The 27,787-nt window shown below is 43.4% G+C and overlaps 1 protein-coding gene and 1 long non-coding RNA gene across 6 annotated transcripts in view; one reads left to right on the top strand and one right to left on the bottom strand.

The window, feature by feature from the left end:
- Positions 1-1,998: 1,998 nt before the first annotated feature.
- LOC116694243 (uncharacterized) lies at positions 1,999-6,667 on the top strand. Its single transcript, XR_004333091.1, has 2 exons — positions 1,999-5,221; positions 5,613-6,667. It is a non-coding gene; the product is annotated as an uncharacterized LOC116694243 (long non-coding RNA).
- A 2,751-nt stretch (positions 6,668-9,418) lies between these two features.
- The window catches only part of kif13ba (kinesin family member 13Ba), a 40,185-nt gene continuing 21,816 nt past the window's right edge, over positions 9,419-27,787 (bottom strand). For 2 of the 5 annotated variants that reach the window (XM_032523231.1, XM_032523224.1), the window contains 30 exons: positions 26,583-26,695; positions 26,098-26,209; positions 25,754-25,966; positions 25,560-25,670; positions 25,316-25,450; positions 24,708-24,838; positions 24,470-24,556; positions 23,977-24,167; positions 23,605-23,884; positions 23,290-23,452; positions 23,044-23,199; positions 22,641-22,790; positions 22,004-22,129; positions 20,924-21,097; positions 20,588-20,745; positions 20,331-20,463; positions 20,049-20,204; positions 19,833-19,932; positions 19,536-19,662; positions 19,341-19,396; positions 19,125-19,249; positions 18,765-19,040; positions 18,514-18,666; positions 18,255-18,332; positions 17,954-18,001; positions 16,739-16,895; positions 15,786-15,916; positions 15,511-15,570; positions 14,304-14,913; positions 9,419-13,977 (listed from right to left, as the gene is read on the bottom strand). In XM_032523231.1, coding sequence (XP_032379122.1) covers positions 13,772-13,977; positions 14,304-14,913; positions 15,511-15,570; positions 15,786-15,916; positions 16,739-16,895; positions 17,954-18,001; positions 18,255-18,332; positions 18,514-18,666; positions 18,765-19,040; positions 19,125-19,249; positions 19,341-19,396; positions 19,536-19,662; positions 19,833-19,932; positions 20,049-20,204; positions 20,331-20,463; positions 20,588-20,745; positions 20,924-21,097; positions 22,004-22,129; positions 22,641-22,790; positions 23,044-23,199; positions 23,290-23,452; positions 23,605-23,884; positions 23,977-24,167; positions 24,470-24,556; positions 24,708-24,838; positions 25,316-25,450; positions 25,560-25,670; positions 25,754-25,966; positions 26,098-26,209; positions 26,583-26,695 — 4,716 coding nt within the window. In that variant the 3' untranslated portion in view covers positions 9,419-13,771. The remainder of the gene's footprint in view (positions 13,978-14,303; positions 14,914-15,510; positions 15,571-15,785; positions 15,917-16,738; positions 16,896-17,953; positions 18,002-18,254; positions 18,333-18,513; positions 18,667-18,764; positions 19,041-19,124; positions 19,250-19,340; positions 19,397-19,535; positions 19,663-19,832; positions 19,933-20,048; positions 20,205-20,330; positions 20,464-20,587; positions 20,746-20,923; positions 21,098-22,003; positions 22,130-22,640; positions 22,791-23,043; positions 23,200-23,289; positions 23,453-23,604; positions 23,885-23,976; positions 24,168-24,469; positions 24,557-24,707; positions 24,839-25,315; positions 25,451-25,559; positions 25,671-25,753; positions 25,967-26,097; positions 26,210-26,582; positions 26,696-27,787) is intronic. The other 3 variants (XM_032523240.1, XM_032523247.1, XM_032523256.1) reach the window with 3 other exon arrangements.

The following is a 27,787-nucleotide window of genomic DNA, read 5'->3' as shown; positions in this document are numbered from 1 at the left end:
GTGGGAGAACAGCAGATGAGCTCATGAGCTCAGTTTCATCGAGGTCACAGCACGTAGGGACTCTTCCTGTGGGCCTAAACATAATCTGACATATTTAAAAGAGAAAGAAACAGATCGACCCACACCTCCGTACCCTGCCCTGGTTTATAAGCTCAATATATGGAAGCAAAGAAAGGAATACCTAATTGAAATTTAAATAGCACTGTGGATAGCATTGAAATGTTTTAATTCACAAACTATATCATCTGAATATATATCTATCTGAATTCCAGTGGTTGAATTCTCTTCTTACAAAAAGTATTTATTTGAAGTTGGGGCTTGCGATGATTCACCATCGTTGACGGCTGACTCATCACTCCTCTTAACCGGACGGTGGGGGCCGCACGTGATCAACAATAAATCACAAAAGGCTTATTCAGCAACCGGTTGGCCTGAAATCCAGCCTCGCCCCGTCGGTTGCAGACCACATGTTGGCCTTTGTCGTGGCTCAAAAACTGACATCCATAGAAAAGTGGGGACCCGTTTTTAACTGGAGTTTCTGCAGTTTACTGTAATTCCCTACCCGACAAATAGTGATTCACTAAAGTTAGGCATGCTACCAGAGATGAATAAATCCCTGTTTTTATCTTTGCTGCCATCTCGACCCTAGCGCTGCTGCAGGTACTGGCAGGGAGCGAGAAGGTTTTCACAGGGGCAGCGAGGCTGGAAACAGGACAGTGGTGTTCAGTCAGAGCCGGGAGGGACAGTTGAGTCAGACTCTTCTCTGTTTGAGAGGGGAGACCCCATGTGGACATCTGCACTCTACTGAATGCACTTTTCTAGTTTGCCTTACCAAGATGTCTGAATTTTACAAATTAAAAATGATCAATTGGACTTCACCTACATATTTTGATCAGAAAAGGAATGAAGTAGAGCAACTACATTGTTTTATAGTAGACCCCTTGATCTTAAAGTGCTCATATTATGCTCATTTTTATAATTGTATATATATATATATATATATATATATATATATATATATTAAGTGTTATTTTCAGAAAACACCATATTTTTGTTGCACTGCAAATTGCGGCAGCTCCTCTTTTCACCCTGTGTGTGTTGAGCTCTCTGTTTTAGCTACAGAGTGAGACATCTCACTTCTGTTCCATCTTTGTTGGGAGTCGCACATGCTCAGTAGCTAGGTAAGGACTGCTAGCCAGTCAGAAGCAGAGTATGAGGGCCCTGACAGTACCTAGGTAAGGACTACTAGCCAATCAGAATTAGAGTATGAGGGCCCTGACAGTACCTAGGTAAGGACTACTAGCCAGTCAGAAGCAGAGTATGAGGGTCCTGACAGTACCTAGATAAGGACTACTAGCCAGTCAGAAGCAGAGTATGAGGGTCCTGACAGTACCTAGGTAAGGACTACTAGCCAGTCAGAAGCAGAGTATGAGGGCCCTGACAGTACCTAGGTAAGGACTACTAGCCAGTCAGAAGCAGAGTATGAGGGTCCTGACAGTACCTAGGTAAGGACTACTAGCCAGTCAGAAGCAGAGTATGAGGGCCCTGACAGTACCTAGGTAAGGACTACTAGCCAGTCAGAAGCAGAGTATGAGGGCCCTGACAGTACCTAGGTAAGGACTACTAGCCAGTCAGAAGCAGAGTATGAGGGCCCTGACAGTACCTAGGTAAGGACTACTAGCCAGTCAGAAGCAGAGTATGAGGGTCCTGACAGTACCTAGGTAAGGACTACTAGCCAGTCAGAAGCAGAGTATGAGGGTCCTGACAGTACCTAGGTAAGGACTACTAGCCAGTCAGAAGCAGAGTATGAGGGCCCTGACAGTACCTAGGTAAGGACTACTAGCCAGTCAGAAGCAGAGTATGAGGGCCCTGACAGTACCTAGGTAAGGACTACTAGCCAGTCAGAATTAGAGTATGAGGGCCCTGACAGTACCTAGGTAAGGACTACTAGCCAGTCAGAAGCAGAGTATGAGGTCCTGACAGTACCTAGGTAAGGACTACTAGCCAGTCAGAAGCAGAGTATGAGGGCCCTGACAGTACCTAGGTAAGGACTACTAGCCAGTCAGAAGCAGAGTATGAGGCTAGCAGCTAGGTGAGCATTACAGCGTTTGTCTCTGAAGGTTGGACTACAACAGAGCTGTTTGGAGCAGGCTGTGAGCAGTGGTTTCTGTTGGAGATGGTATATATAGATATAGACAGATAGATATATACATAACACAATGAAAAAGTCCAAAAAGCCTAATATGAGCACAGAAGACTTTTTTAAATTGAATTCTGGAAACTACGAAGAGGAGTTTTCTAGACAAAAATACTATGAAAATACTACTTATTTAAATAGTATATATTCACTAGAGATCACATTTCAAAATAAGGTATTCAGTTGCTAATACTACTCAAATCCTTATGGCCTCTCTTTGCTTCCATATTAAATACAAGTAATACAATACAAGTTACTCAATACATAAACAGTGAAGCTATATGAAGCAGTTAATTTGTAAGAAAACTAGAACTGAGTAATTTGTGCCCGATGGCGGAATGAACGCTCACTGTGAGATGATCTAGAACCCATACAGGTCAGTCCGTTGGGAGGTATTCAACAGTGTCAGAACTGTTCAGATACTACAGAATAACGTGTAACATGAATACATACATATACTACACATGGATGTATGCAAACAGTATGCTATATAAACTGTGGGGTATATGCTGTATATGTACCCTGATCCATTTCTATTTACAGTATATAGACGTATTAGCTTCAAACGAGAGGAACACCAGTAGGAGTCTTTCATGTTGGTGAAAGGTGAGTGAAGCATTAGCCAAAGTATTAAGTTTGAATTGTGTGTATTTTCTGAGTGTGTGATAGTCATGGGGGGGCACTATGTATTAGAGATATGCTCATCGAAGATGCATCAGATGTGTCAAATTATTGCAAAGGAAAATGCATTTCCTGTTGTATTATTATTGTTTGTGATGGATATGCCTTGTGTTCTAAACACATACTGTCAAGTTTAAATTGTACTTTTAATTTTAAATGACACTTTATTGGATCCATATGATGGTGCTCAGAGTCCCTGCTGTTAGAACATTCGATTGGTCAGTCTGGATGACTGACAGACCAGAGAGGCAGTAGGAACACTAAACGAGTTCACATTTAGTGAGTGAGTCCTGAAACAACCACAGCAAGAATCATTCTTTAGAATAAGGAATAAAGTAATATGTATCCGGTACAGCCATTGTAGACGTCTCTCTACATCCCCACAAGGAATTATTAAAAGTCAGGTTTCCCCTTTTTTTAGACAGTGAAGTGTGGGGATGCGTTACCATGGTAACCCACTGGTTGGGGGAACACTACCTAAATTTAGAATTCCAGTATGTTTCTGGCTTCCACCGAGCGCTGAGGACCATATCTGGCTCTTTATCTGCTGAACGCCCCACTGTGATCAGCAGCTAGCTGCTAACTCGGTTAGCCCGCTGCTGTGTGCTGCTGGGGAGGTCGAGTTAGGGTTTGGGTTTGGGTTCGGGTTCGGGTTAGGGTTTGGGTTTGGGTTAGACACTAGAGAGCTTTTCTACTAAAGACACAGGGCGGCTCCGGATGGGAACAGGTTAATGAGAGAAGAGTTAAGGAGCTACAGAGTTGGGGGATAACTGTCCGTGGTTCAGCACTACGAGTGATCCACTTTTAATATTAAAAAAGCTAAGTGCAGCTTTAATTAAGGTTCTAACTAAAAACTCCCTTTTAATGATACTGAAAGTGTTCAGTGTACTCTTAACACTAGAAATCGTACCAGACAGTGGACGTGGTATCCAGCTCTCTGGTTTGCATACGTGTAGTTAGCTTCTATTTCACTCAGTAGTTTTACACATTAACTAGTGACACTAAGCTAGTTAAAGAGTAACTAATACTGGAGTTTGGTGCGTCAGGTGATCCAGTCAGACTGAATCATGTCGCTAATGTTCCATCCGTTTGGTTCAACGTTCAGCGGCGTACTGGATGCTTTTCAGTTGAAGTGCCTTATTTGTTTCAGTGCATTAACACAGGATTAGTGCAAGCAGAGGGACTTCTACAGTGGCTGTATACACCGTACACACACGTACACACACACACACACACACACACACCGTACACACACACACACACACATACACACCGTATACATCACTGGATCAGAACCAACAACCGTGGCTTCAGTCGTACGGTTTATTATTGTTCATTACCAGGTGCTTTACAGGCGAAGCTACTAGTTCAGAGTTAGAAACTCGACACAAATACCTCACTTTACCCCCCCCCCCCAGCTATAAGCTACAGCCCGCAGGTTCCTCCTCAGCTGCTTCAATGTGAATCCGAGTTCAGACGCTCGAGGGGAAGAGATTAGCGATGGCTGATCTGGAACACCAGAACCGGCAGCGTCCTCTAAAAGGGAATATTCCTTCTCCAACTCGAGCCAATATTAAGTTTGAAGATAAAGGGAAATTCCACTCCAAAAAACAACTTATCATTCATAAGCTCCTGCTGCCACCAAGTCCAAGGAATATAAAATGTTTCCCTTGTTCCTGGTGGACCACTAGCACGGTGTGGGCTGAGAGTCTTCTGGGGGTCCCAGGTGTCTGTTGCTTTAAGCGTTTGGATACTCGGAGGCATCATTAGCAAGTGACGTAGCTTTTTTTTGTCATCTGTTGTCACCATAATATTGAAAAATACTATCCCCCTAGGGGTTAGAATTGTGTTTTTTTGTTTTTTATAAATCTGCCAAGCAGACGTCTTTGAGAAAAGAATCCGTTGAGTTCATTAACGACAACGTGCTGTTGGAGATTATTTCTGGATTTTGAATCTTGCAGTTGCTCTCTTCACGGCTTTCTTATGAAGTTGTACTTTGGAGTTGTGAAGCCGCAAAGTGATGTAAAATGAAAAAGTAGTTTATTAGTGTCATTTTAGAGCCAAATAGTCTGAAAGTAAAAAAGAAATAAAAACGATAAGAGAATTCACATGAGACCATAATCAGAAACTCACAATCTCTCATCTCGTCTGTTCCTTCTGATTGGTCTTTGTTTCTTGACATTTCATTTTGCTTTCGGTTTCTGACCCTGAATTGGCTCCGTACTTTGTCTTTACAAAGTGTTTATTCTCATCATCAACTTGAAATGCATAATAAGTCAAAGTTGTCATGAAATGGAGAACCAGGCTTTCCCATAAATGACAAAGAAAGCCTGAGCTGCTCCAGTGAGATCCAGTAAGATCTGATCCAGTGAGATCTGCTCCAGTGAGATCAGTGAGATCCAGTAAGATCTGATCCAGTGAGATCAGTGAGATCCAGTAAGATCTGATCCAGTGAGATCTGCTCCAGTGAGATCAGTGAGATCCAGTAAGATCTGATCCAGTGAGATCTGCTCCAGTGAGATCCAGTGAGATCTGCTCCAGTGAGATCAGTGAGATCCAGTGAGATCTGATCCAGTGAGATGTGCTCCAGCAAGATCTGCTCCAGTGAGATCCAGTGAGATCTGCTCCAGTAAGATCTGCTCCAGTGAGATCCAGTAAGATCTGATCCAGTGAGATCAGCTCCAGTGAGATCTGCTCCAGTAAGATCTGCTCCAGTGAGATCCAGTGAGATCAGCTCCAGTGAGATCAGCTCCAGTGAGATCCAGTAAGATCTGCTCCGTATCTTCCTCGCAGGTCTAAAGGCAGTTTCAGCCTTCAGCCCCCGGTGCCTCGCTACAGTTTTGTTTAAACGGCTGGTCTTCTGGGGGCGCCTGGTTAGCTCAGCTGGATGAGCGTGTCCCCCATGGACAGAGACTCAGTCCTTGATGCAGCGGCCAAGGGTTCAAGTCTGGTTACGGGTTTATTCCCCCCTTTCAATTCTTCAGCTATCCTATCAAATAAAGGCCTATAATGCCACAACAACAACAAAAAAAAGATAAAATAAAAAAAATGCACGTCCTTCCCACGGAAAAAGCGGCTGATGTTTCACGTCCAATCCCGGCGTCGACTACACCTGGACTTCCTGACCCGTTTACACACACGTACACACACACACACACACACAGTACAGTAAGGGATTGTCAGGCCCCTCTGTCCCTACAGCCACTAGGCTGTCCAGGGTGCATGCTGATGAAGGGGTGGATGGGGTTGGACAGAATCTGATCTGAGGTCTGCAGCGTCGCTGTGGTTTCCGTCGGCCACGCCTCAGGACCGAACGTCGCCGGTGTCCGTGGGACATTTGGACAGTTGTATTCCAAGATGCTGTTTTTAATTTAGGTGATAAAACTTCATCATTCATGCATTCAACATAAAATGTAGATGTTCCAGTGTTAATGTCCTTTATTCAGCCAATGACTTAAAATGCTTCTTAGTCATGTAAAAAGCTTCTTTTTCTACTTCTGAGTGGTTCAGTTTGGCAATAAATTATTCAATAATTCTCTATAGAATGAAAAATATCAAACCTCAGCAGGATGTTTGTTCTATCACTTTGAATTAATTTGTATCCCCTCGTTCTTTTCTATTTCAAGATTTAGTGCCTTTTTTGGACGGTAGACTGTTCTGTAAATGCGATGTAGGAAATCTACATTTGCCTTTTGTTACTTTTTCATCTGTTAATAAACCTTTTTGTTATTTTTAAGGTGTTTTTATTGATATTCTATTTACAGCAGAATAAAAAGTGATCCGAGTCTATGCCGTGTGTGTTGGTTTGTGTTTGTGTCAGGGTTGGGGGGGGGACACGTGTTGTACATGTAGATGAACTCATAGTACTGTAAACTGTCCCTGGAGACTAGTTTTCTCAAACACTGAATACTCACAGCTAAAGAAGTAAGTCAAAGAAAATGAAAACATGCTTATTAGAATAAAAAAAACTCAGCTAACCTACTTCATCAAATACACGTCCCTGTCTTTCACGAAGCCCTGCTGCCTTCAAAATGTACACACAAAAATACTCATTTTACATTAAATAACCAAAACTGTTACGCCAGAGTTCTCGCTTCAGTTTCTCCATGACAACTGAGCATACACGTAGACAATAAATGAAGTAATACTGAACGCTCCAGAGAGGTTAGTAAGAGGACAATGAGTTTGGATTGTTTTGATACGATATATAGATTATTATGTAGAAGGGCTGGGTACAGCTACGCAATTTAATATGAATTTCATATTTCAGTTACAAAACCAATTTTGCCTGGATATGAAAAAGATTCTGCAAACCAATGCTGTAAATTGTATAAGGAACCGTGTAACCTGGTGTAAATTTAAAAGTATATTTACATTAAGAATTTGCCCGCTCTTTAACCCAATCACTACGCCCCAGAACCTACACTCAGTAGTAGTAGTAGTAGTAGTAGTAGTATTAGCAGTAGTATTTAGGGACTTCTTCTGTTTGATTTCTTGAGGTGAAGTCAAGGGACCCCGATCCCTCGCCAAATGAAGACCAACTTCAGAGCGTTATTTAACCCAGGTTCCTCTGGTTTGAGATGATACCAGAAAAAGAGATTCTGGGTTTTCTGAATCTAATCAGAAGGATCAAAGATTTACATTTTTTTTTTTAAACCTTTTTTAAGTCAATAGAGCCAGGTTTGTTTTAAGAAATGCAGTTACCTCGTCCAAAAACATTTTGTACGTATATATCTTTCAAACAATGCAGGTGCTACTTACCTGGAAGTACAACCTCTAATACTACATGCTGCATCGGTCTCCCATTAAATCGCTTTGGTACAAATAAAGAACAAATACTCTTTAAATCTTCCTTTTTTATTTATTTTTTCTTACCAGATTATTGATCAATGATAAAAAAAGAAAATTATAAATGTATTATAATACATGTTTATTCTTTGGATTGCAGCATAAAATTGCATAAAACAATTAAATTAATCAAAACCCAAACTTGTGCTCAGATTTGTCTTTTTATAAGTCTTAATATGCGCATATATACACATACATACATACATACATAGAACAACCACTCCAATGGTGCACTCACACATACACATGACACATCAAGGCAAACCCGTTCCACAGAATCAACAGGAGCAACAAACCATTGATAACGATCAGTTAGGATGATGTAGTAATGATGTTGACATTTAATGGATGTCTTATTATTCTAGCTTTTCTTCAGCTGAGTGTGTGAACGGTTCCAGGGACTGGAGGGCTTTTCTGCAGGAGTAACTTCTACTAAAACTCCCTGACCGAGCAAGCACCAAGCCTCTCCTAAGCTCCTATTGGCCTTCCATTATTACAGCTCAGTCAACATGGCTGCTGGTACCCAAGACGTTTTAATGCGACATCGCGTTGATACCAACGGCCCCTGAAATGCACCAAGAGGAGAAGTTGTTTGAAATCTTTCCTGGAACCCCGCTGTTGACAAAACCTACAAGACAAACTGCAACAAAGCTGCATTGCACCCCCGGACAGCCAGGTATTGCTTGTGAGTCGTATTCGAATATTTCAGAACACACAGAAAGTGAACTGGTTGCAGCCAGTTCAGCAGCGAGGCAGGTTCCGTCTCTTTGGCCCCGTTTTCACCCGGTATTAATTCAAATCCAATCAGAGATCTGATCACAGGTGGACTGCTCTGAGTACATGAGCCCGAGTGAGCACCTGTGATCAGATCCAACTCCCCCGCTCCATATAGGGTTAGCTATCAGATCTCCAGACAGCACAGGGACAAAGCCGTAGCCACATCACAGACAGTATGATAACACCTAAAACTCCCAATTCGGTCACAATTGGTTGTTTCTGTGACACAAGAAATCCTTTGAATGAGAACAGAGGTCTGCTCACAGTTCAGGACGCGTTCCTTAATGTGGACCAGGACACTGAGGCATTCGTACATGGGGCCTAAGCCACCTCTGAATGTGGTCTGAGTTATTGGATCTCAATGCGCCCTGATACTGGTTTTACCTCTACATAGAGCAGTCCACTCAGATCAGGTTTTAATACCAGGTGAAAACGGGGCCTTCGGCAGCGAACAAAGTCCTCAGGGAAGAAGTTGGCAGAACGCTTTGGACAGGCGATGAAGAGGTAGTAAAAAAGGTGAAGACTCACTACCAAGGCAGGAAAATATGTTTGAGTACCTGGCAAATACAAAACAATCAAGCACCTACTTGTCTGCAGGTACATTTGTTTAGATCAGATCTGGGGGGGGGGGGGGGGGCATGCTGCTGTAGGGCAGTGGTGGGTTGGGAATTTCACTGATGATTTAATAGTGGTATAGAAAATTCCCTGTGTGGAAGTCAGGCCTTTTTGACTGAGGTGTGACAGCAGCACGGGGGGGGGGGGGGGGGGGGGGCAACACAATGACTCCCCCCCCCAGTAAGGCAGTATACATGAGGTTCAATCAGTGAAAATCTTATTCCAAAACCCCATTGATGACAGCAGCAGTGACCAAATGACCTACCTCAGAAGATAAAGTTAGTCCAGTAGAAAAAGGGCAATAGTAAACCAGAAAGGGTTAAAATGGTTTTGGAATGGTCCGGTTAAATAATAGCAGAGTACACTTCCATGTTATAGTACAACAGTGACGTGTTTAGTTAGAGTCTGGTTCCAGGGTGAAGGCCACATTAAGGCAGGGTCGCTTCAGACTGCTCATCCCACACAGCTACAGGACTGCAGAACAACATGTGGAACCAAAATCTGAGCGAAAAAGAAGCACTTAAGACAAGAAAAGAAACCAACAAAAAGAAACATTCTGCAGGGCTGAAGATTCATACACATCGATATGAATATGCTTGGACACAAATCCCATCAATACAAGTCGAACTGAATGTGGTTCCTATGGGTGCTACAGACATAAATAACACTGCTGGCTGAGATGTACACCACTCAAAGTTACCACATTAAATCCACTCTGAGCAAAACAATATTACTGATGCTAGTTTTCTATTTTTACAGATCCTTATTGAAATGGCTATGGTGCACCAGGCAGCCCCTGAGCTGCCTGTCTAATCTGTAACGCATGAGGCTGCACACTGAGTGAAGACTTGTAGAGGAAGACGTGTGCTGGGAGAACAGACATGTATCTGGTACTACCACCACGTTTGAGCTTAGCTCTGCTGTCAAGTAAAGTAATAGCTCCCAATTTAACCAATAGTCGTATTTTTTAGGTGATGAATATGGCTGAAGAATATTGACTTGAAGCCAGAGAATTTAAACTATTTCAGTACAACAGCTAACTTGAGAACCTGAATCTTAAAATAAGACCAGGTTGCATTTTCTTCCCACATATACAAGCGTTCCAGAAATGAACTCTTCCAATTCCCGTCTGGAGATATGAAAACAGTATGTGGAAGACACATGGTCGGATGGTTTCTGAGGCACAATAACATAAAAAGGGACAACCAGAAGCCTGAAGTGATCTCAAGCCCCTGTCACAGTTCCCCGAGCTTAGACCAGGATGGGAAGGACACCAGCCCCAGACTGGAGGTGTGAATGTATCAAGAGAGCAGCTGGTGGTCGTTTCCCATCTAGGCAAGAACTCAGACATAACTGAATCAAAGACAGGTCTTCTTCCCCCCCTACACACACACACACACACACACACACACACACACACACACACGACTTTTATGAACCACAATATGACGTAAAAAGAACTTAACAGGAGTACCTACAAACCACTTCACAACTTATAACACACACAACAGCCAACCAATCAGAGGACTCCAGAGGTCCTGGGCTTTTAGGCCAGATAATAAATACATAGGTAATAACTAGACTATGGTGATATATCGTCTTTTCCTTTAACTCCAAAATTATATTTCCTCTTCCAAACTCCACGCAGGAGTGAATTTCCAACAAGAAAATATTCAAACCTTTCCTCCCACATCATCTTCAAGGCTCACATGACAAAGTGCCTAATTTTTAGGATTTTTACTGCTCCATATTAAAAATATATTGGCCACTAAACCAAAGCACGGACTAGTTTCTCAGATTAAATCAACCGAGTATACAGTAAGAGATAGAGTAACATAACACAGTAAGAGGATCAGCTGATCCATTTACAGGTAGATTTACAATGCTAATAGCAGCAATTTTCATGGAATCATTTGTGCAATATTTATTAAAATAAAAAGGCTTTTTATTGATTTCCATGAGATAAATGCATGTGTACAAGCATTTAAATATAAATAGTAAATTCAGGCCTCTCGAATTAAAAAGACGCATGATAAAAAAAAGAAATGGAAAAAAATAGTATCCATAAAGATGATAGAGTTCAGACATACTGAGTGCGTTTACATGCACGTGGTATTCCAGATGATGCATTCAAAATTATATGTATGCATCGTCATATCAGAATCTGGGTAGACTCCTATACATGGATAAAATAAATGTTACCATAGAAACAGCATATATCATATCATATTCAGGTTTGCCATCACCGGGATCAGAACTTACAGCCGATGTAAATGAGACAAGGTCCTAAAGTATACCGAGTGGTGGTGATGATGAAATATTACGGTACTTTTTCTTCATCAATCCCACCTATCAGCACATGGCGCTGCTCACTTGGTAGACAGCATCGCTTCACCTCCGGACGACTCCACCCAAACACCTCCCCTGACCTTCACCACTTTATCAAAGGGAAACCCTTTCATACACACACTTCATGAAGCTCCCCCAAAGCTACAGAAGACGTTACACAAGTGCTTTCACAGGCGGAGTAGGACTCCTTATGAGAGTAAACTAAACATGTGTAAAATTATGATGGAAAAGTATTGGGAGTACTTGTGTATTTTGTTGACCCTCTCCGTGAATTGATGGTTTACACAAAGCATATGAAAGTATATAAAGTCTGAAACAGTGCTGTGATATATTGCTAATGTTTTTCCACAAAGGAATACACAAAGAATAAGGTCACTGTAAAATGTTAAAGTCCCTCTGGAATGTGACATTTAATAAAAAACTCATTTTAAAAATCCCAAGGTCTGGAAGTTTTCTTTAGCAGACATGCAGGAATGTTCAGTCAGTCATAACTGCTTTCTGTTTAATACTCTCCCAAAACACACAGCCGCTTCTCCCACTTGAGTCCTCAGTCATTTAGAAATAAAAAGATAGAAACTAGATTTAAAAAACTGATCAAATGCATAGAATCAAATCAATTCTCAAGTGGGGAATACGCAGCAGAGCTTCTCACTTTCCTTAACACATACTCATGCCTACTCGCACCAACACCAGTACTGCAGTGCCCCCCCGGCATCCAAATGTCAGTCACAGAGGGCAACTAGCAAATTAGCTTCAACAACAGGCCTCCAGATGGAGCGAACCACATCAACAACCATTTCCACATTAGTCGCTGGTTGGAGGAAACGGTTTCCACTGGTCCTCGCTCGCTGCACCGCGACCACACACACCTGCCAGCACACAGCTGCTTCTTCTCCAACGTCTCCAGTGCAAAATGGACTTTTAAAGCCTCCCAGGACAAACAATTTGCTCTTATAGTGGCTTTGTCCAACAAGGACACAACCTCTCCTGCTTCACGCAGTCTTCATGTCAACATCGCCACGGCTACGACAATACAAACTTATCTGTGCACATAGGGCAACACTGTATAACGTTTAAACACACACACGGCGCGCACACACACACACACACACACACACACACACACACGCGCACACACACACACGCCCCTCCTTGTCCTTTCCCCTCTGCAGTCCCTGAGATCACCTCACACTTAGCACAAGGCATTCTCTTAAAACACAGCCAACAGAAATTAAATATACAGAAAAACAAATGCAAACCAAGCCATGGAGAAGGCACATTCTGGGAGGATCTATTTTCAAAAGAAAAGGAGTCCAGGAGGAGGAGACGAGTCTCAAACAAGGAGTAGAAGTGTCTGTAGACAAGAGAGTTCAGGGGAGTGGCAGCCGGAGCAGGGCATTCTGGGACATAGAGTCTCAGGACTACCAGGCAGAGACATCATATCCAGGGATGCAAACACACAGTATGGCATGGATTAAGCTTTATGTCACTCTTCCTCCAAATAAAAAAAAAAAAAAAAAATTGTGTCTAAAAATTCCATTGGATCCGTTTCGTCATTCACCAAGAACACAGAGCACATACTATAGTGAGACGTGTAGGGAGGATAATAAATGCATAAAACACTAAAGAAAATTCAATATTATTCATTTAGACATTGTTTTCAGCTCTAAGAATGTGTATATTTTGATATTTTCTGATAGCTAAAGCTACTGATAATAACTTATTATGAATGATAAATAGAATAAAAAATTGCAAAATATTTTTATTCTGTAAGTGGGTTTTCTGTACTCTAAAATGCTCCCCAAGTTTAAAATATATATTCTCTGATGTGAACTGGGATCAAAAAAGTGACTCCTGCCTGAAATGTGACTGGTTGCATCCCTGTATATCAGCTCAGAGAGCATCTCTGAGGCCAATCATCCAGTCTGGAGCATCCACCCCCCCCCCCCCGCAGAGCTCCAGATACAACAAAGACTGCTCTGACTTTCATTTACTCTCAGCAGTCTTCCCTATTGACTGCCATTCTTCCCACATTATGATAAATAGTCCTTCCACAGACTTCTGTACACTCTGAATAGTCTCATCAACTTACTTGCCCTCGTTCTAAATGGCCTCTCCATTGTCTTTATTCTACTTCCATCCATTACTTTTAAATGGATGTAGTGAGTGTAGTTTCAAACTGTGGGAGGGTAGGCAGTATTTCAGTTCTGATGTGGGAGCCTGTTGCATAGCTGGGAGGAGAGGAAGAGAGGAGGAGGGCTGTAGGGAGCTCATCTCTCCCATCCAGCTCCTACTTTCCCTGTCTCAACTGCTCCACGACTTGCGATTCTCCCCCTGGCGGGCAACAATGGCTTCTCCTCGCAAGACGGGGACATGTGCAGGAGCAGTGAAGTCTCCCGTTCGCCGGCTGGTCGGATCACGGCAGGACAGCCGGTCCGGGCGAACCAGCACCCCGTAACCCGGTTTACATTGGAAATACCGATGACCTCCAACGGAACCGTCATTTTTGCCTGTAGGGAGAAAATAAAGTTCATCACCGCCAATCCAAAGTCATTTAGCACTATACTGTAGTCAGCTCCACCAATCAGAGGCAGTATATTAACAGGGGAGCCAATCATGGTGCACCTCAACTTATTTTTATTATTGTAAATGCAACTGTAACAACTACTTCCTAGGCAAGGCACACTGCATGTTTGTGTAGTGATAAAGATCAGCTGTCATTTCAGTCTAGTCTAGTAAGTTTATTTTTTGTTCTGCCAAAACCTGATCCTTGAGAAAGTGGTTTCTCATGTATTTGCACAATTTGGGTAAACTGACCCTTTCATTGAGTACCTACCTACAGGGGTGTCCAGCTCCACCCCCACCCACACTCCATCCGCAAACTGCGTCGTTCCCACGTAGCGCACTGCCCCGGCCTTATTGCTTCCTACTGTAACACACGCCCCTTCTGTCAGCCAGTCAGGCAGTACGTTGTCGTGGCTACGCTCTTCATCGTCCACAAAGATCTCCAGCCTCTCAAAGCCATCCCCCCCTCCTCCTCCTCCTCCTCCTCCTCCTCTTCCTGAGTTGACCAGCTTGTGTTCAGAGAAGGAGTTTTCTGCAGTGAAGCTGTTGTGATTGGCTGAGCTGTGGGAAGCGGGTGGAGCAACGACGGCCATCTTGGTGCCACACTGAGAAGGAGAGTTTACAACATCGTTCCTGTCAGCACCCTGCTGCTGGGGGTTTGTGGGTAATGTAGTCTCAGCGGCCAGGAGGGAGGACGACGAGGAGGAAGGTTGGAGAACGTCAGACAGGGTAACGGTAGAAACACTACTGGAGAAGTAGCCGCTTGATGACTGGCTGAGGGGGCTGAGGGGGGTGATGTCATGCGGGTCATGCACAGGAAGAGAAGGGACTTCTGGGAACTCTGCCCGTCTGTCTTTGGTTGGGGGCCGGAGAATAGCAGTCTACAGGAAACCAACGGTTGCCACAGGAACAGAGGGGCCGACGAGCATGCAAGGCAAAAGAATAATCATCAATAATTATTAACTTCCCCAAAATGTTACAGTCACCCATATCAGGACCAATCAGGTGCTATAAAGTCTAGGGTTGTGTGCAGCATGAATAGATTGACATTTTGCAGCTGGTTGACAGCACAAATAACCCATGTAAAGTTACCCATGTAAGCCGTAGGACATAGTGTAGGATCTAGGGCTTCTGAATACTACGGACTATCAGTATCTCCATGCCTGTTCTGCTTCTATTTTGAGCAAAGTTTCTGTCTGTCTCTGTCTTGAATATAGACTGTCTTGTCAGATTGATGAAATCAGTGGCAGTGGTTATCCCCAGACCAAAACATTTGATCAAATTACTAATACAAAAAACTGAATATGAAAGATTTCTGTACATGGCACAAAACAAAACCCATGTTGATTAAATCCAATTGTTACATAAAACACAATCTGAGCTAAAAGTGACAGGATCTAAAACAGAAACTTCTGAGGGGGTGACAGGATCTAAAACAGAAACTTCTGAGGGGAAGGTGGACAGGAGCACCATCTCACCGTCTCAGCCTTGACTCGACTGTCGTCCCCTCCTGATGTTACGATGCGAGGGACATGCTGCTGAGTAACAAAACACCAGGTCATGACATGACAACACTTCCTGTGCTCTCGCCTTGCTGCCTAAGATTCACTCATTCAAGCATTCTAGCATGATTTACTACCAATTATATACTGGACATTTGTAATCTCTTTTACTTTAGCAAGACCATTCACACAGTTAAATGAAGACCGGAGGATTCTGAGCTGCACGGAGCTACACTGTCTGCTCTGCTGACCTGCTGGTTGTGTGGCGAAGGTCTCAGCTCCTTCTTCTCGTCTCGTGCTGGAAACAGAGACTTGAGCAGTTTGGGCATCTGAGGAACCAGGGCTTTAACTGAAAGATAAGAGGCAGCAAGTCCTGAACGACCTGGGGAAGGGGGTAAGGGAGTGACAGAGGAGGCAGAGGAGGAGAGGAAAGAAGCAAGGGAAGAGGAGCGGGTGTGGGAGGTAGAGGAGGTGTGAAAGATTAAGACAGAAAGTTGAAAGCGAGTCCAGGAAAGACCAAAAACCCCAACACAGTGATTGACTGATAGAAGGAGACATCAGCCGGCCATAAGACACTGACAGATGATTGATTTAGCCATTTACAATGTGATTGAAAAACATCCTAATCACTGGAATGTAAAACAGAGAATACAAAAAAATGAATTCTGTTCATTTTGGGAACGGAATTAATCAACAGCATGTCACAGTAACTTTGACATGGAAAAGAAATCACTATGAGACAGTAATATTTGGATTGATGAGAATGAGACTGATTACATTGAAAAGCTTTGATTATGATTATGACGTGAAAGGAGAAGAGTTCACACTGCGTTAGACAAAGAAGGGTACAGAAATGGATGGAAGCGACCCGCAAAGGAGCAGGCAGGACGATAGATGTACACACATCACATTTGCTGGGAAGGACAGGAGCAGAGCGGAGACAGAGCAGTTGATAAATTAAACAGTGACACATGGGATAGTGTAGTAAACGGCTGTATTTTATCATCAACATCAAACAGAATGAGTGGAGTCTCAATAAATAAGCTAAGTATGATTGCGATGAGTAGAAATGGTTGAACCCGCTTGGAAAGAAGAAAAAAAGACTTGGTAGGAGAGTAAGAGTTGGAGGAGAAGTGACATGAAATGTATCGTAGAGGAGAGAAGAAAGGAAATTAGGGAGAGGGGGTTTAGGGAGGATGTTTACCTTGCTCTGGTTCCTGGTTCTGTGAGGATGTTATGCCAAAGGGAGTGGGGGATGAAGAAGGGGAGGTGGAGTAGGTGGAAGGGGAAGAGGCAGGCCGGGGGAGGGTGCGGTGAAACTGAGAAGGCATGAAGATATCCTGCTGACTCTCCCATCGACCCTGAGAAACAGAAAATAACAGGACATCAGACGCGGAACTATTGGATAGCGGTGCTTACGGGCCCAGACCAATCAGGGGCCCGCGTGACTGGAGGATATTGATTGACAGCCACGGCCCCCTATTGCATTTTCATTACTCGCGACAATCCCAGCAGTCCCACGAGCACTCTGAGAGCCACCGGCCAAGCGGGAGAGAATAAGTCCTTCATAACAATGGAAAGATCAACAAGCCACTGAGACACATGATCAAATTTGAGTCATTCACTGAATTATTACTTTATGTTTTAAATCCAGCCATTTTCATATTATACCAACATTTGCAGCATCCTTGGCCTTTTTGGTAAGGTATCTAGGGAACCTCAGCCCAGAGTAATTTTATTCTCCCCAAAACAAGTTTCCTTTTTATTTTTAAAGATACAAAAAACTATACAAAAAACTTTTCTTGCAACTTTCCATCTCCCGCAACTACAATGTAACAAAAATACATCACAACTTTTATCGCATTTTTTTAACAAAAGCTTCCGCAAAATCAGGCATTTCGGGCCGTAACAATCTAAACAAAGGCCGCAAAATCCTGAGGGACTGCCCTTGTGTTTTTTCATGTGTCATGGTGAGTATTCACCAGTGTTGTTGTTGTGGTGGGGGTGCACGTAGGCTACTCCTGATTTTGTCAATAATGTCATCTCTTACATGCGGTGTCTCTATGATCCTGTCCTATTCATGGTAGCCTACTCGTGGACATTGCACCGTCATCCCGTGCTGTAGTAGGGGGGCCGCCTTGATAATCCTGCTTAAGGACCCAGTGTTTGCGCGTTACGCCACTGCAGGACATTGGAATATGGCATCAGAGCTACCAGATGTTGATGCTTCATATGAACAGGTACATGATGTTTGGTTTGCTAAAGTTTCACATTTGCTACACAAAACACTAAGTGGCAGGTAGGTCTGGTTTGTTATTTAGTGACATCAGACTAATAATTACCACTGGATCCGCAATTAATCACAAAATGTTTGAAATCATTTACAATCAACATGTTGAGGCACAAAGCAAAAAGTTACCTTATCGTCCAGGCAGGTTGTGGACAGGTCTTGTCTACTTCCCGACAGCTGAGAATGAATGGGCAGAGAGAGAGAGAGAGAGAGAGAGAGAGAGAGAGAGGAGAGAGAGGAGAGAGAGAGAGAGAGAGGAGAGAGAGAGAGAGAAGAAAGAGAGAGAAGAGGAGAGAGAGAGAGAGAGAGAGAGAGAGAGAGAGAGAGAGAGAGAGAGAGAGAGAGAGAGAGAGTGTATTTAAAAGAAATCATGTTATAGTATATTGCACGTCATGCAGTGCAGTATTACGGGATTGTATTTGTGTTGTACCCTGTGGACAGAAGGAGAACTTATGCTCCGTTTGTTGCTCTTCCCTCTGCCCGTCAGTTGCTCCTTCACTGCCACCTCCTAAAAACACACACAAAGCATATTTTCAACATATTAGAAAGAACTTGGAGAAAAAAAACTAAAACAAATAACAATTTTGATGAATTTAGCCAAGCCATGTATCTTCTGGGTGACTGAATGTCTGCCTATCTATCAATGTGTCTAATTTCAATCTGTCTATACCTCCAGTTTCTCCACCTACCTGTCTGAGTCTATCCAGAGTCAGGATGTTCTCCAGACTAAGGACACTGCGGAGGTATTTCTCAATTGCAGCCTCGTCATCAGCTGACTGGCCGTTGTGTGCGCTGGCAGCGAGGTTAGCCAGCATCTCCCTGTCTTCTGAACCAGGGGCGTCCTGACAAATACATCAGAAAGAAATGTGTTTAATAATCAACCCTGCTGAAAGTTTATTGGGCACATCAACAAATGCCTAATATTTGTCTCCGGCTTTACCCCGGGGATGTTGGAGACCACCTCAAAGGTGACCCCACAGCCTGGTATGGTGCTGCGGGTGGACATCCTTCTAAGAAAGTTGTGTGCAAAACCCTGGCGGCCCTGGTTAACGTTGACACAGATCCTCTTTCTTAGGACCAGCTGCATGTCGGCAGGGTGGCTAAGCTGAACCACCACTCGAACTGTCAGGTATACCCGCTGCTCCGGCCACGCCCCCCCACGACTGAGCTGGAGACACTCATGGACGGTAGAGTCCCATGATGCCTCTGCTTTCACCTGCATTGTCAACACACAACTGGTCAAAACCAAACAGAGTCAAGGAATTCCTCCAGGAAATACCTCATGCAGGCCCATCCTCACCTCTCCATCGTAGTGTTTGACGATCTGCAGGTCAAAGAAGTCGTCCTCATCCTCTCCACTCAGGGTGGCATCCCAACCTCCAGCTTCAGGAACCTCAAACTGGTCTGGAGAGCTGAGGTCATCAGCTGGGAAAACAGATAGAAAACACTGTGAATCAGCCAGTGAGGAGTAAAACATGTAAGCAAGCATACATTATTTAGTAAAAAAGTGACTTACGTTTGAGGTTCAGGAAGAGGACAGGAGTGTGAGTCTCCATGCCAGGCAGAGGAACCCTGTGAACAAACATAAAACACACACTGGGATCAACATATACAGTATATACTGCGCCTTACAGAAGTTAAGAGGCAGTCACAAAGACCCATTGAATTACACACACACACACACACACACACACACTGCCATGTGTCATACCATTCAGCAGGAGCTCCAGGAATGCCGCTGCCAGCAGAGGGCACCATGACAGCATTTCTCTCCTCTGTCAGAGTCAAGCGCCATTCTAGCAGCTGGGCCTCTCTCTCCATGTCATCTTCTGTTTTTTCTGTGCACACAACCCTCAAACATTTAACACTTCCTACACTAAAAACCACCAAAATGTAACTAAGATGCCAACAGTAGACCACTACGACCATAAGAGCTACAGAAACAGAGGCCAGTTACAGACTTTTGAAAGTGTAAGCATGTTTTTCATTGTGTGTGTTTGGCCGTTACCTGCTTTGCTGACCAGGCTCTGCAGGTGCTGATCGAGGTATTCCTGTCTCTTGGTGAGAGCAGCTAACCACTGCCGCCGCAAACGCTCCAGGTCTCTTTCCTATACAACAAACCAACAAGTCAATCATCTTGGGATTCAGATCACTTGATAGTCAATTTAAGACTTCTTGAAAGAGGCAAACAGACTGCAGAGAGAGCTGTATTAAACTGATCTACCTGATAACTGTCCATCTCATCTCCTTCCTGGTTTGCTGTGGTGTTTCTGACCTCCACACAACCCACTGACACTGCAAGTAGTATTTCTGCTATCAGAGGCATGGTGCCCGAGTCCTGAACTGAACGCACGTCCACCTGGATTCGCCTTGACTGACCCTGGAGATGAGGAGGGGAAAGAGATGTAGCGGGACACAGAATAAATATTAAAAGTTGGCTTTTTAGTTTGCTTGTTCCACCTGTTGTGACCAGGTTGACTGTGGTTTTGTTTGGGCTTTTCCTTACCTGCCGAAGCTGGAAGATTCCCCCAGTCCGCACATCTTTGGCAGGAACCACTTCCACTGGGACAAAGTCTCCATTCTCATTTATCTCCAGGATTTGAATCCACAGCTCCAGGCGACGTGTTACTTCACTCCACCTACAAAAACGAAAATTATCAGCACATCTGGGCAACACCAGTGCATTGTTTTTTTGTTTGTTTTTTAAACGTGACTGAAAAGCCAGAGGGATGCAAAGAGTCAAAAGTGGCTGTGTGTGTCTACCTGTCTCGCAATGTGCGTGTTTTGGCCTGGATAATGCTGAGGTCCCACAGGGCGGGGTTTCTTCCTGCATCAGCCTGTCTGTGTCCATATACCTCAATGACAACTGCCCCTTCAGTCAGGTATTCAATGAAATCCTCCGTCACTGACACTGCCACCTCCTACAGGATCAAAAAAAGATTAGTCTTTAAAGATTAGTCTAACTGAACAGTCCCCCACCACCTTTTATACAAACATTTTCTTTACAACTACCTACAGTATGTGTCAGTCACTTAAACACAATAACAATTAAACCCAAACAGAGTGCATGGAAGCATTAACTCTGGACTTGTTCTTCACCTTGCAGCTGTCAAACACCACCATGCAGTGTGGGTCCTTGGGGCTGGGCGACGAGGATGATGGGTCTACTTCAGGAGCCACAATGACAGGCTCAGGCTGGTCCCAGAATGAATACTGACAGAAGACGAAGTTGGACAGGTACTGGGGAAGACCAGTGGCCTGCAGGATCTTAATCTGTAGAGGACCAACAGGTCAAAAGTCATCTGAACACCCAAAAATGAAGTAATGTAAGTTTCTCCTAACATTACCTCCACCAAAATACCTTTATAACCACCGTGGTTATGTCTACCTGGGAGTGTTGGTGTTGGCAGTGGTAGAAGTAGACCTACTTAAAACTTTCTGTGGTACTTATTCCACAAGGTACAAGTCCCGCATTCAATGTTTACTTATCGTGAGAGATGCAGTATAAGTACATTATACTTAAATTTTCTTCACGTCTGTTCAAGGTGGAGGTTTTAACCCTTATATATTGCTAGATAGCTTAATGAATAATAATGATCTGAAGTTGAAGAACACAGTCATGAATACAGTTGAGTTGTATATTTTTTAAGTGCTTTGTGTCTTCTATAAGTTACTTTGTGGTACAATGACTTAGAATATTGCCATTTTCAATATTAAATACCAGTAGGTGTCTTTTTACCTCAGGTCCACAGGCAGTTGCCTTTCTTGCCAAATGGTAAAATCTGCTCTGGATGTTTTTTTCCCCATGAACATGTGTGTTTCATCTGTGTTTCTGACTGTAAGTAGCTGTGACTTTGGTATGTGACATGTAACTATGTCATGGCAGGTGTATTGCTCAGGACAGAAGGAAGAGCAGTGTGGGTGTGAAGCTGATGAGATAAGCTGCTAGCAGCAATACCACAGGCAAAGCAATCGACCCGTTTTGAACAAGCATGTTTTGAATGGGCACTGTAATACTAAAAAATTAAGGTAAACTGAAAATGAAGGTAAATTACAGTAAACTGAACACATGTAATGCTACTAGAAAACAAAGCTCCTGGAATTAATTTAAAATACTGACTGACCCCGGTCTGAATAACAGAGATAATGTCCTTCTCTCTAAAGATCTGTCTCTCTTACCATGCACACCAGTTTGCGATCCTGGACTTCAGTGTCTTGGTTGTTATCGGATTCATCGCCTCCAGCCATATTGTCCTCTAATCCCCCTCCAACCCTCACCACCTCCACATGAAGACGCCCTGTCACCTGACCACAGGAGAGGAGAGGGAAAACATAAGAAAACAACCAACAACCTCAACTGGAAACGTGTCTGTGAATGGAGGTTCTTCTACCCCAAAGCTACTCATCCATCATTTGGAGATTACTTTTGAACATTTCCTTTTTTTACAACTTTTCTTGTATTTTGCTTTCATACGTTAGCACTCTACAGTAGCAACATAATTATCATCCGACCATCACGTAACCTCTGACTCTATCGTCCGTAACGGCAGAGGAATTTTAATTTTTAACTACTGTTCTCACTGAAAGTCACTCTGGATGGTTGTCGGAGAAATTACAAGAAAGAAAATTAAATATTAATTAAGTAGCTGCTGAAATTTAGAATTTTAGAAAGATTTTGAAAAAACATTTAAGAATTTGACATAAAAGTCTAGAGACTGATGAGAGCTGTGATTCCTTATGAATTCATCTGATCATAAAGAGATGGAGATTAAGGAAAAGAGATTAAATAACTTAAATAACCAACAAGACTACCCACCTCCCCCTTCTGATTGATGATGGGAACAGCGTACTGCAGCTTGACATCGTAGAAGAGACAGGAAAGGAAGACATTTGCAACGCCGATCAGACTGTGGTTTTCCTGCTCGTCAAAGAACGGGTCTGCTCGACGGAAATATGAGCGCATCACCTGAACAAGAAACAAAAAAAAGAGAACATGGAATATACACACAGGAGAACTTTGTTTTCCTCAAATGCAAGTTAGCATGTTTTAACCACAAGTAGGACTCAATAGTGTTCATCATTTAGGACTTCATAAGCTGACTAAAGGGTCTTCATTTCTCAATGCATAATTAATATAGTTGTTGACTTTATTCATGTACTCCTGCTTACTGACAGTGCTGTCCTAGTGACCTGGCAGGGCTATTGTTTAGTCAACTCACAGGGTTGTCATGGTGATGGAGGTTGTAGTCCTGCCACTCTTGGTAAAGCTCTCTCATGTCAACCAGACGGTTCTCCATCTTCTCTAGACTCCAGATCTGCTTCCCTCGACACCGACGCCGAACCTGAATTGCTGGTTCACTGAGCACTGCATCCCTCTAAACACAAACACACACAGATATATTTTTGAGGATTGGCTGTTATGGCAAATCTGTGCATGAGTGTCTACATGCCTGTGTGAGTTAGACCTTGCGGTTTGCGTTGAGGTTATCCGATGGAATCTGCAGAGTGACTCTGTACTCGGTGTGTCGCTCCAGCTCCTCAGAGATGAAACAGGCTTCTTGAACCAGGAGGTTTGCTCTCACTATCTGCTCCCTCAGCCGTCGCAGACTCCTAACCAACACTGCCTCCCTGAAGGAGGAGAGCAGGTGGCAGAGAAGAACAGGGGATAGAGGCGAGGAGGCGGCAATGTAAGGAGGTGTTTAGCGTACGTTCATGACCAAATTTACATAAATATATACTTTTTTGTCTCTGATTCAGTGAGTATTTATATTCTTGCTCACCTGTCCTCATTCCACTGCCTCAGTCTGCTCTGAGCACTGGTTGAATGACTTATCCCTCCCATACTGAGTCTCTCCATGCTGCGGTAGTGAGACTGCTGTCCTGGACCTTGCTGGCCAGACGCCGGCCCTCCAAAGGAACCGATGGACAGCCGGTCCGGGTTCAGCTTCTTGCGGAGCTGCTGGAGTTCCTGCTCGTACATTTGTCTTTGTCGCTCCAGAGCAGAGCGCTTCTCCTCTTCGTGCTGCCTCTCCAGAGACTGCAGGACTGCTTGCATGGGGTCTGACGGGATAAAACAAAAGTCAGGAGACTAAACAAACTCATTTTCTGTCAGTGCAGAATATAGATGTTCACTTTCCTGCATGCCTCCTTACCATTATTGCCCAGGGCCTTCATCATGACCTCTGTCTGGGCGAACTCATAGGAGAAGCTGACTTCACTGGACACTTCGCTGGCTGTGTCACCATCTGCATCCAGCTGCTCACTGCTGCCACTGTTCTTCATCGCACTACCTTCACCCTCTTCATCCTCAGGCCCCCGAGAGCGCCGCTTAGGCAGGTTGATCCTGCAGGTAGGATGTCCAGTTAATTGACTGTAATCTTTGGTACCAGTTGGTTAATGATTAGGCATAATGAGCTACTGTATATCTTTAATCATTCTCACAAACACAATGACAGAATGTAATACAAAATTGGGAAGCATATTAAGAACTGGGTGTGTTTGAATAAGAACTGAAACAAAACTATACTAAAAAGATATATGTGTATTTAAAGCAGGTGCACATATGTAAAATGATGGTAATCAAATGAAAAACAGAATACTTAAAATTGAAAACAGCATTCAAACATTGGGAGTGTATAAAATTACCTGAAGAAGTGGTTGTTTCCCCAGAAAATTCGGTCACCATGGTGAAGCTGCAGAGCACTGGTCACTGGAGAACCATTAACACATGTCCTAGAAACACAGCAGTGACAGAGATGACTGTTAACAACTGATGTCTCTAGTGGAAAAAGAACTCGCAACACTGGTGCCTTGCTCTCTTGCTTATCCGCTACACTCAGCTGCATGTTCCCATCACTCAGCCTGTGATGATGGTGTTCCTTACCGAGCATTGCGGTAGGGGGTGAGGATGACTGCAGTATCTGCCATAATGTCGATGACACAGTGCTCTGCCTGGATACCCATCCCGCACAGCTGGATGTCCTGAGAGTCTGCCGAGCCCACCTTTGTGTGTTCCTGAGACACAACATTCAAGATTGACTAGACGTTATCAGCTGAGAGTCGGAAAAATAAATAAACGTGACAGAGAGTGGTGAGTTAAGCCATGTATACGTGAGTAAAGCCTACACACAAGCTGGTAATGTATGTCCCATTTTTGTGCAAAATGCAATCTTGCCTCAACTTTATTTGCCCCTGCCATGATTCTCTTGATATGACTATCTGTTCTGATCAAGCCCATCAAACACCAACCTAATAATTCAAATCAGTCAGATGACAACTGACTATCATTTAGTTGCAAAAAATGAAACTTCAGTTTTTATATTCCAAAAAGGGTGCATTTGAGTCAACATGCTATGTTTAAAGGGCAGATGGATTGAAAACCGTGTCAAACACAGATAGTGAACTCAAGTATAGTGATAATATAGTTTGGTATTCTGTGTAAATATGGAAAATAAGTTACATGGCATGAAGTAAAGCATGATAAGTGTGTACCTTCAGGTAGTACACCAGCAGTTCATTGAGGGCAGGATCGGCGTTGAGGTTGACAAGAAAACTCTTATCATCTCCAACTTTAATCCCTGAAGACTGGAGAGAAATACCCAGACTCTCCAACTGCTTCTGGCGCTCCTACACACAGACACACAGACACACAAATCCAATATCTAAAATTTTTGCTTGGGTGGAGTTTTACCAAATGTAAAAAATTAATAACTTTTGCAACTCGTGTGTGTCTTACCTGTGCAATCTCCTCAGTTTTTCGAAGCTTCTCCTCCCAGGTGATAGTCATCTCTTGGATCAACTTTTCTGACTCTTCCAGACGGTCTTTAAGCTCTGGAGCCTTCAAAGACTGGAAACAAAACAGCATTTGAGAGTTTGAGAAAGTAGAGATTTCTACATACTGATTTTAAGATTTTAAAAGACATATCTCACCTCTGCCTGAGTCAGTTGCACTCGTAGTTTCTCCACTTCCTCTCGGAGCTCCCTGATTATGCGAGCATTGGGGTCTTCGTTAACAACGGCATGGTTAACAATGCTCTTTGCTCTGTCCGCATACCGCAGCGTTGACAAAGTCTCCTCATAGTTGTCTGCTGATGGACTCACAGTTGCAACCATCGCTGTGCGACTGTTGCCACCCAGACAGTCCTGGAGAAAGGCAAGATGCAAAAGAAGATAAAGAAGAGAAATTATATAAAAAATAGAACATGCACTGTACAGTCAAACAAGTGACATGTATTTTCATCAGTCTCTGGTGAACATGTTTATGGTGTATGTACCTTCAGCAACCATGTCAGCACAGAGTCTCTGTAGGGAACAAACTTGTTCTTGTTCTTTGTTGATCCCTGTTCAGCTAGCGCAGAGATCACCAGGCCCAGCGTAGTGAGAGACCTGACAAACACAAAACACAAGAACCCTAGGGTCAAGTGCTTTCCATTCTATGTACTGTTCGAAGACACATTCACTTAGTATTATACTCTGTATTATACTCTGCTGTAGTGGAGCAACACATTCACAAAGCTAACCAAAAAGCAGGTTATATACTTTCTTTCACATTTACAGCTGTAAGTGCAAATGACAAAAAAAAAAATGAAGAGTCATAAGTCTTGCAAAAGAAAGTAACACTGCCAGGGCAAAACATCTGTAAGACAATTTATAGTTTAGACTCTACTAAACAGCCTGATTGGAAAAACACCCACTCATGTTTGTGTGTGTGTGTGTGTGTGCGTGTTAAGTGTGTCTGTGTTGAAATGCTTTTGCATACTTGTTGATATTGCTTCCCTCCTTGAGTCGCTCCCCTGCTGCTCCAGTCTTTGCCGCTCTCTCACTTCCAGCCAAGTCTACCAGACTCAACCGACTCACCTTCTCCCCGCTTGTCTACAGAGAAAGAGAGACACAGAGAAAGTCAGATTATTGTCTTATTCTCTATAGCATATTCAGCTGTTGCTTTTCATTTCTGTCCACTGCCAAATGTAACCAGCTAGTATTCTCCCTCTTACGGTCTTCTGACTGAATGTCACCAGCTTGTCACCAATTCATGGTGGCCAGCACTATGACAACGAGCAGCGCTTTGTCCACCCTGGTCTAGGTCATACAAATGTCTTGGAGCTGCAGTCTAGGACATTTTTACAGATCTGGATCTGCTGACATTCCTGAAAGCAGTATCACATATCCACATGAGGTCTGACTGGAGGACTCTGATTTCTCATTAATCACCAAGAAGGCCCTACATCAAGGCTATTCCTGCTGGAGCTTTTAACTAAGTACTACTTTGATTCGCCAGCATGACAGGAACAAACCACCCAGAAATAAACAACCAAGTGTTTGGCTTAATCACAAAGGTCCCCTCAATGTGCTTTTGTTCAGAAGACGTTCCCTATGCTTTCTCTGATTCGTAGGATTCCACCAACCAGGAAATACCAAAATGCTCCATTAGACTTTGGTTTCCTCCTCTTTCAGTCTCTTGTTGACAGGTGCCTTTGGTTTCTTCTTGCAGGATGTTGAAGGTGGGGCTATCACATTGCCATCTATACAGGGACAGATCCACTCCCAGCCAAGCCTAACAGCTCAGTAGCTGACAGTGCTGAATGTTAACACTGGATCTTCACCTGCCACACAGCGAATGCAGCACATCAGCAGCTCAACACCAGCAGATGCAGTCCTCTCTCTGGGTCTAAAGTGGACCTAATCAGCCACAGTACCTAGGCTATGTTGGCTCAGAAGCAGGCCTGCACGATTCAGGGAAAAATAGGAATCACGATTTCTTAAGTTTAAAATAATATCACGATTCTCTGACACAATTATTTTTCTCACAAAGTGTCATGTTTATTGCACACAATAGAAGAAGAAAGTAGTAGCGTTTGTGATGCAGTCGGCTTGTAAAATGTAATGAGAAACAAAAAAAAATCTAAATTATAAAATTTAAACATGAACAGCGTGAATCAAGATTGCGATTTTATAACAATCATG

This window comes from Etheostoma spectabile, chromosome 1, assembly GCF_008692095.1.
Source record: "Etheostoma spectabile isolate EspeVRDwgs_2016 chromosome 1, UIUC_Espe_1.0, whole genome shotgun sequence".
NCBI classification, from domain to species: domain Eukaryota; kingdom Metazoa; phylum Chordata; class Actinopteri; order Perciformes; family Percidae; genus Etheostoma; species Etheostoma spectabile.
This window is presented reverse-complemented; position numbering and strand designations above follow the sequence as displayed.